Raw genomic sequence first — 8,763 nt, 5'->3', positions numbered from 1 at the left:
TATAGAATTATAATTTCTTTGCAATAAGCACCCTCTTCTGCCTGCCGGTACTTCACTGCTGGTTGCCGTTGTAAACTGACATTGAACGTTGGATGGTCGGGCGCTCCGGAAAGTCGACGAGGACAGGGGCCGGTGAACGAATGAGGGTAAACCGAGAGAAACAACGAGGCACACGGGCGGCAGAGTGCGAGCGATTCAGGCAGAGAACGGAAAAAAGAAGAGAGAAAAACACGGGGAAGAGAGGCGACGAAGCTGACCAGATTGAGAACGGCCTTCCATTTAATCCAAGCATTGACTTGGACCGGTTGTTGACCGCTTTTGATTACCAACAACAACGACGGACTGAGCAGCAACAGAAATGGCGGATCTAGTAAGCGCCAGTCGATGAAACGCCACTGCAGCACCAGAAACTTTGGAGAACTGAACTAGTATAACAGGGTAAACATTATTCACTTGGCCGGTGGCATTTGTTTGTAAATTCACAGTCATCGTACCTTTCGTCTGTGTTTAGGTTTTGCATTTCGGTAGTAGCCTAATAGTGTGCAAGCTAGTTCTCTATCCTAGCATCTGCCTACACATGAAACAGTCTTGTCACAGTCAGGCTCGTCAAAAAGTCCCTAAACGTGATAACGAAATACTCTTTACGGCGCAACTTTATTTGGTCTTGCTCAGTGTCCGGAGTGCTCATATAACGGAGCGTGATTTTATATCGAACTATATATCAACAGTTGGCAACACTTTTTACGGCATAGAAGAGGCAGCCGTAGTATTGCAAGCAGTTCATACAGCCGGGACTGAGCTAAGCAGAGCTGGTATAACTTACCTTAGTCTAGCCAGTCAGGCTGCCTCGCGATTCTCAAACGCTACTGAGACAAGTGCTACATGTTCGTGGCAGCCGGCAAACCTCTCGCTAAAACAGACGCTGGCCAATTTAGTCAAAGAAACAAAGGAGCACAAGGACGTTTGCCCCCACAACTACCTACCTGGCCAGCTATTCTAACATGCACACGCTGCCGATGTGTCATAGATAAAACACAGTCACTGCCCATGAATGGTTACACCAGCATCGGCTTAAAAGCATAAAGTCTTTCTCTGCTTCATGGATCTTTTTAGCCCATAACGACGACAATGCGTAGGTGTAACCATTGGCACCCACCAACTGGCAGGAATAGCTTCGGCAGCAGATTGTTCGCCGAGCGAAAACGCTGAAGGGGGCATCTGAAGCACTCCAGGCACAGTTCGGATAGCATCAACGGAACTGGAACCAAACTACGGACGCATGATTGAACGTCTTCCTCCAAGATCACTTCTGTCTCTTTACGCAACCCCCCACAGCAAAGAGAGGCATTATCATCGTCACCGTCATCATCATCATCGTGCTGTGGCCGACGAATACAATGAGAAGAAGGAGCTTTTTCGACGCTATTTTTTCCTGCCTAGCTGCTAATGCAACTGGTATTGGTTTTCGTGTAGCGGGCAGACTGCCGGCCCGCATCCTATCCATAGCTCTATGCGACTGCTTCATCCGCGTTCCCTATTTGTTAGTTTCTATTCTGTTTCTCCATCCTACCTCGCCTCTCTGAGCTCAAAAGCCTTGCCGGGTAGTACAAAACGATTCGCGCGTCGTCGTTTGCCTATCTGCCGCTAAAACAGTGCAAGGTGAGTGAACCTTGTAGACATAATGACCATCATCATCGCCTCTGGTCGGATAGCTATTAGCGAATATCAATACCGTTACCGCTGCTGCTGTTATTATTATTTATTCCCACACGAGGCACGATATTTACATGAATAGCATTGTGTAAAAATTTTTCTTCGCCGACCCTCAACCTAGAGCTCTTCGTAACTTTCGGATGTGAAGTCTTTTTGAACCGCCAGTGCGGAAGCTGCGAAGGAAGCGCGTTCGGTCTCGTAACCTCAGCAGTGTATACATGCCAGCAATATTCAGCCATAAAATGTACGATTTATAGCTTGTATCACTACGTTATTAGAGATCATATGTTCAGCCAAATCGTGTAGCAGTATCACACTGTTTTTTTTTAGATAGCAATTCCAATTGATAAATCTGGTAAATAGTAAACACTAATTAACGTCACAAAAAATACTGCATAATTCTGTCGTCGTTTTAGCCTGCGCTTGAGCTGACCTTCCCCCTTGTCACTTCCAGTTATAGCGGCTTCACTTGGTTCACTACACGGGACGTGCACTATATGGCAATATACGTAAGCCTTAAACACTACAATGTTATAAAACAAGCTGTCGCTGCAGCCGTAGATATTCTTTTTAAAACATTCTTTATACCAGTTATATATATATATGATTTTCTTCAGTTCAGCACTTATATTACTTAAGGTAGGAGGTAGACCTATATAAGTATTAATAATATCAAAATTATCTGTCAGTGATGCTATGTTTTTTCTAGTCGTCCCTGGATGTTGCTCAACAACTGTGTTTTTGGCTCATCCCTACCGTCATTCGATTCCTATTTTTTGCTTTATAAGCAAACATTTATGACAATAGTTAGAATAGCGTCTCTCCTACAAGCACACAAAGCATGACAAAATAGGAAAGCAGAACAATATTTGAAAAAATGGCAGACATTTTCATCATTTTGTCACGGCGAAGTTACCAGTAACTTCGGAAGTGTTTACGTTGCTGTTCAAAGGACGAACATATTTCAAAATTATCCTTAGTAGAATTTTTTCTATCCGTGCTGTTGAGGTTTGGCTATATTGGTGCTGTTTGCGGGATCCCACCTTTCTATTAGGTCATATTGCTCTGAGCAACACGTTCACGCGGTAGATAAGGCGCTGGATATGTATGTAGTCATAATGTTGTTAAAAAAAAAGAATACTTGTTCACTCAGGCATAGTTTCAGGCACATCAGAGTAGATATTGCGAGAACAAAAAAAATACACACTAACCATTTCTTCATGTTAGTTTTTCGACACGGTAGGCGATAGATACACCGAGGAGATATAACCCTTACAAATTCGGCTATTCAGATATTAGAAAAATGGTCCAGGATTATTTTAAGGAAAGTGAAGCCTATTTGACATGACCTATGTATGGTCCAACGTTAAAATGAATCATTTGTATCAGTAAACCTGGATATCTACATTGCGATATGTTAGTAATTTTTATTACTCAGATTACCATTAGAAATCTCCTCCGCCGAACGAAAGATAGGTGTGTATGTATGTAAGATCATTGGTTTCTACAATTCGTATAAGTGTGTACCAGTCAGTCTGCTCCAGCTATAGCAGCATTTTTGGTAAGTTGTTCCTGTTGGGAATTGTCGCCCTTCATATCAGAATGCCTTTCGACAAGAAAAAAAAATACATTTATTCAGTTGGTGTATACACAAACATGTAAGAAAAACGGCGGTATACTGCGGCAAAATCTGTTGCGGCATGGACTGGTGACAGAATTTGTGTTTAGAACTACTTAGCAAAAACAAATAACTGAGGTCGTCGGTTGATTGAGGAGTGTTGGAGAACAAATACGTCATCAAAGATAATAATGTTCCACATCCAACCTAAAACGGGTTGTGGGACACCCAATCATACTTCGGAAGCGCCTTCATGTGGGTTATGCGATATTCGTTAGGTTATCAATAATTTATTTTATCGAATATGTCTGCTGGGACGATGATAGTGATGAAATTCATAATCCTTCAGCACAAAATATGCTTAGCAAGGATGGCAGTCGTTTCGAGAAGGGTACGAAACCCTACACGAAAGACCGACTTTCGCATTGCAGACAATTTTACGAAGAATTTAAACACATTATATCGATGTATATGTTTGTTTATGAACGCCATGCTTGCTAATCGGCACATTACTCGTACGAAGTATGCGTGAGCGGCTATAGCGATCTACTGTGCTAATGGAGCAGTCGAGACGGTCGGATCTTCGCGCAGCCAGCATTAAAGGTAGCTTGCATAAACATAGGGAAATTTCACATGAGTTATTTGGATTCGAATCAGGTGACACAAACGGAGACAGACAATTTTTACTGGAATCAACCTAACGAAGGCTCGACGAATAGATCCGATTTGAATTGTAGCTATCCATCTCACTGCGTGCAGGGAATTGCAGCAGAAACGTGTAAAAGTAGCTAAAACCATCCTTGGCATAGTTATAGGCATCGTTGATGTATACGCCCTGTCCGTAAGGGTGTGCCATACATCTTGTGGGCTTTACACTGATTTTCATACCTCTGGTGAATGAAAAACGAATACCGCTGCGAAGCGGCGACTTCAGCAGAAACCTTGAGGTGGTCGCATTATGTAGCCACAGTCGATGTTGCCGAGGTCGCTGCGCTTGTCGAGCTTAGTGTCCGAAGCAGTGGAAAATCGCTTGCGACCGACCGGAATCAGAATTCCGCACGGGTCTAGCGATCAGTCAACGTGCTGGGAGAAAAGTTATCCCCTCCACCGCGTCCATCCAGCGTCGACTACCTTCCTGTGACGAGGAAGCGGTACACCATTACCACCGGCCAGTCGGTCGGAGGTGAGTCAGCAGCGGCCCCAACGTCCCCTGTGGCACACAGCCATCGCAACCCGTCCATCAAGAAGCCGTCTCCGCCGCCTCACAGGATCACCATAGCAATACGATGAAGGGGACTTTGTAAGTACGTTTACTACCGGTTCAAGTGTAAGCTGTTCCTGCGTAAATGTACGAGGACATCTGCGTAACCTGGTAGCGAGCCAGTTCCCCAGCTGGATAACAAACCACGTTTCTACAAGGCGCTCAGAAGCAGCAAGCCGAGCTTGCTTCCGATGAACGCGTCGAGACGCACGGAACCACACGACTTGCGCTGGTAGGGGCGGCACCGTTCGACGAACGCTTGCCTAGCTGGCAGTAAGGCCCCACCACACAGCCGCGGCGCCGCTTAGCTGCAACGCTGTCGCGATAAGAAAAAGTACAGCTTTACATTTTTCAGATGGCCACACAACTCTAGTCCGACACATCCCCACCTCATGCTCCCAATTTGAACCGAAAATCAAGGGACTATCGGGGTTCCAAAGCGAGCCAACGAGCGTTGACACTTACCGGGCTGCGGCATCGCAACGCCTTCGGAAATAGAGTTGGTCGCTCGTTGGCCTGCTTCGTTCATTTGTTCGTTGGTTTTTTGGATGGGTCGGTGGGGGTAACTGGCTGCCGTCAAGGAGAGCCAGCAGCGACGTGTGTGGGAGGGTCTGTGTCTGTCTGTATGTGCGGCCACACGTGTGGCCATGGTCGAAAGGGCGGAGGGACACCACTGTCTTCCGTTGGCGCAGTCGCACGCAGTTCACGTATAACGCAGATAGAGAGAATGTAACGGTGCCGCTACGGTCCCTCCCCTTTTGTCCTCCGCTTGGTCATCAACACAAGCACCTGCATTTCGCTATTTTCAACAATAGTCATCAGATAATAACGATAACAACCCATTAGATCCTAAAGCATTTTATAATGCCACAACAGAAAAGAATCGAACTTACTTTTATGTACATCTCGAACGTTCCAATGTTTTACACCTATACACCACAAACAGTAATGTAAATATGAACGTATCACCATAACCTATTGTTTATATAAATCTGGACGTAAGTGTGAGCTCTTGACGTTCTGTATCTCCCAAATTATTCGAGTCCATAAAGGAGTGACCCTGTTATCTCTTTTTTTGCCTGAGGCAATGTTACTAATCGGCAATAGCGGACGTAGCGCGCGGAACATTCAAAAATATTATCTTTTAATGAAACGATAATCAACAAGGTCCTTTGAGAGCTCTCCTGTTTTTCGTCATGATAATTCCGTCTTTTACAGTTATAGCATTTCTCGCCTAGCCGAACCTGATTTAAACAGGTGGAATCAAAGGCTGTATTCACCGGTTGCTACACCTATCGCACACGATATGATTGAAGAATTTTTTCCGGTCTTCGCTGCAAGGTAGTGCAGAAAGATGCTAAGGCCGTTGTTTTCGTTCGCAAAATCGACGCCGGCAGACGGAGCGAAAGCTGAAGGCAGGCAGACACATTGTGATACTCGTTCCACTGGTACTAATATTACGACTACTACTGTTACCGCTACAACTACTTTCGTTCGTTCTTCGTTTTTTCTCAGAGTCTCCTCAGTCGACCGCTTGCGTAACGTCAGAGAGAGGTCGAAGACGACGGCAGCGGCGGCGGAAGGGAACAAGAATAAGCACGAGGAGGAGGAGGAGGAGGAGGAGGAAGAGGAGGAGGAGGAGGAGGAGGAGGAGGAGGAGGAGGAAGAGGCTATGGGAGCAGAACTAGAGAGCTGTGTTGGTAGGTGCGGGCAGTAGCAGTGGCGGTAGTCGCAGGGGCCATTTGGCGGACGAAGGAGAACGGCGTTAGTGGTGATGGTGGTGACAGCAGCAGTGGCAACGGCCGCAGCAGCGATGGTTGTGCTGGTTTTGCCGTGAAGGACAGTGCGTCAGAGCGTTGCCGCCGATGCTTTTGCCTCCTCCTGTTCTTCTTTCTGCTCGCTCTTCGCCCCTTCGCTGGCGTTGCTTTTGCCCGGCCAAAAAGGCAATGCAGCTCGCGGGATGGCGCTTCTGAGAAGACTGCTGAGAAGCAGAGAGGAGTGAAGCGGACCAGAGGAAGGCGCGGGGTCTGAAGAACGGGGCGACGGAGGCTATATAGGATGTAGAAACAAGAGGCCGAGGGAAGTTGTCCGAGGAAACGGGCAAAGGCTGGCTGTGTATGTGCTGGGAAAAGTGGCGCTTGGGAGGGGTAAGGCAAAACCTAGTGGTTCTATATACGGAAAGCGACTTGGGAAGACGGTATCGGGTGAACGGACGGGGTTTCCTATATGCTTGCCACGCGGCGGCGGCGGCAGCGGCGGCCGACTTGGCCTTAGTCTGCCAAAGCCTCCATATACTTCGTCTATCCCGACTTCCCGTCTTTCCCAAGGCCTTTCTACCCGGTAGCTCCTTCCTCTACTGAACCGGCAACCGGCATGGCCCTGCATGCCTTCCAGCAGTAGCTAGGACAACATGACCACGTGGATCCCACATCACCGTTCCTCCCAATCGACTTCAGGTTAAACCCCTGGTAAAAAAAAAATGGTTTTTCATAAAACAAAAAGAAACCGAAGAATGCAGAGCTGCTAACAGGCCATCGAATTACTTCTTGGTGTCGAAATTGGCACACTCAAAGGTGGTATCATTCGTACCACTCGATTCGCTTGTGTCGAAAAAGCTAAAATAACTAAAAAGCTATCTAGGTTTACGACTGTGCGCATAAATTGAGGCCCCAATAAGAGCTAACCGGAGTAGAAAGTGAAAGGGCCCCTTCGATAAAAAGAACATCAATGTTATGTCTTGGTTAAGTTTTTGGATTGTATCAAATAGATTTGGCTGTTCTACCATATCTGTTTGTGTAACACTCGGTCCAATAGACTTGGGGCCCAAGGCAAGTGGCAAAACGCTATGTGGGGGAGGCCCAATTATTTACTATGACTGCCACCGATCTTCTTACATCTTCAGTCCAGCGCGCATGGATTCGCAATGCATAGACCCATTGGAGAATGACGCAGTCGACGATTCGAGGTTCTAAAAGGCGGAAGGGAACATGTACGCCACCACACGGACGACACGAATTATAGTGTTACCACTCGTAATAATAGCAGTAGGATAAAATGCGCAGTGTATCCGAATATAGTAACACGGCCCGTCGCAGCCAGGCCTCCCATCCTGTGCTCTCTCATTGAATAGGTATCCAGACAAGTAGGTGACAAGGTAGGTGGGTGGGTAGCTGCTGTTCGTATAACAGACAGAACGTGCTTTGCGCATTCCTAGAAGACAACCTGCTGCCTATATAGTTCCGTCGGGCAAATATTCATTATGTGACGAAGACATGTCTATGTGTCTAGCATGTGCGGATATACTGTATTGTTCTCATGCGCGCGAGTGCTTGTACAAAGTTGTATGAAATCCTACTAACCTGTGCTAACTGTTTAGCCTTAGCCTGGATCGTCGAGTCCGAAAGAGGCACTTTATAGGCGTTCATGTCAAGCATCCACTGGAGCATGGCGGCATCGATATCCGCAAACCGGAGGTGAGTACCGCACTTTCGGCCGGGGCGTTTGCCCTGGCTGCCGCCCGCAGAGTCGGTCGAACCGCGTTTGCTGCTGCTGCTGCTGCTGCTGCTGCTGCTGCTGCTGTTCGACACCCGCTGCGCCTGGCCACCACTGCTGCCGCTTCCGCTGCTGTTACCACCACCAACATTACCACCACTGCTGTTGTTGTTGCTGTTGCTAGTGTTGTTGTGACCTCCTCCTCCTCCACTACCAGAAGTGGCGTTAACTGTACTGCCTCCGACATTGCCGTTACCAACGTTGGTATTATTATTATTACTGCCTCCACTGGCGCCGGGACTCCGGCCGCTCGAGGAACCGTTCTCCTGGGATCCGCTGCCACCGGACCCCTGAGCACGATCGTGGTGTCGCTCATGTCGGCTTTCATGTCTTGCTTCATGGCGGTCGGAGGACGGCGCACTCGTGCGCTCGGGGTGGCGTGGGTGGTCCAGGCGCTCGTCGAGCTCACGGGGCGGCAGTGCGTGCGGACCAAGCGAATAGTCCACGAACATTCCTCCCACTGTCCCGCCACTATGCAGGCTCAATCCTAGCCCATTATAGTGTTCACTATGTACGACAGTTTCCATTTCGATGGTTCACGATTCGGCGATTCAAAGCCAGCTACGTCAGCGTCAACGAAAGGCCGACGCGTCCTGCTGCTAAGTGGATTGTTATTATC

At 47.6% G+C, this 8,763-nt stretch overlaps 1 protein-coding gene across 1 annotated transcript in view; it reads right to left on the bottom strand.

Annotated features, from left to right (window-relative positions):
* Positions 1-8,763, bottom strand: part of LOC111268044 (uncharacterized) — a 34,361-nt gene extending 25,598 nt beyond the window's left edge. Inside the window, exon 1 of the mRNA XM_022846742.2 lies at positions 7,952-8,763. Within this exon, the coding sequence (XP_022702477.1) occupies positions 7,952-8,671 (720 nt within the window). The 5' untranslated portion in view covers positions 8,672-8,763. The remainder of the gene's footprint in view (positions 1-7,951) is intronic.

The sequence above is a fragment of the Varroa jacobsoni genome, unplaced genomic scaffold, assembly GCF_002532875.2.
Source record: "Varroa jacobsoni isolate VJ856 unplaced genomic scaffold, vjacob_1.0 scaffold_1250, whole genome shotgun sequence".
Classification (NCBI taxonomy): domain Eukaryota; kingdom Metazoa; phylum Arthropoda; class Arachnida; order Mesostigmata; family Varroidae; genus Varroa; species Varroa jacobsoni.
This window is presented reverse-complemented; position numbering and strand designations above follow the sequence as displayed.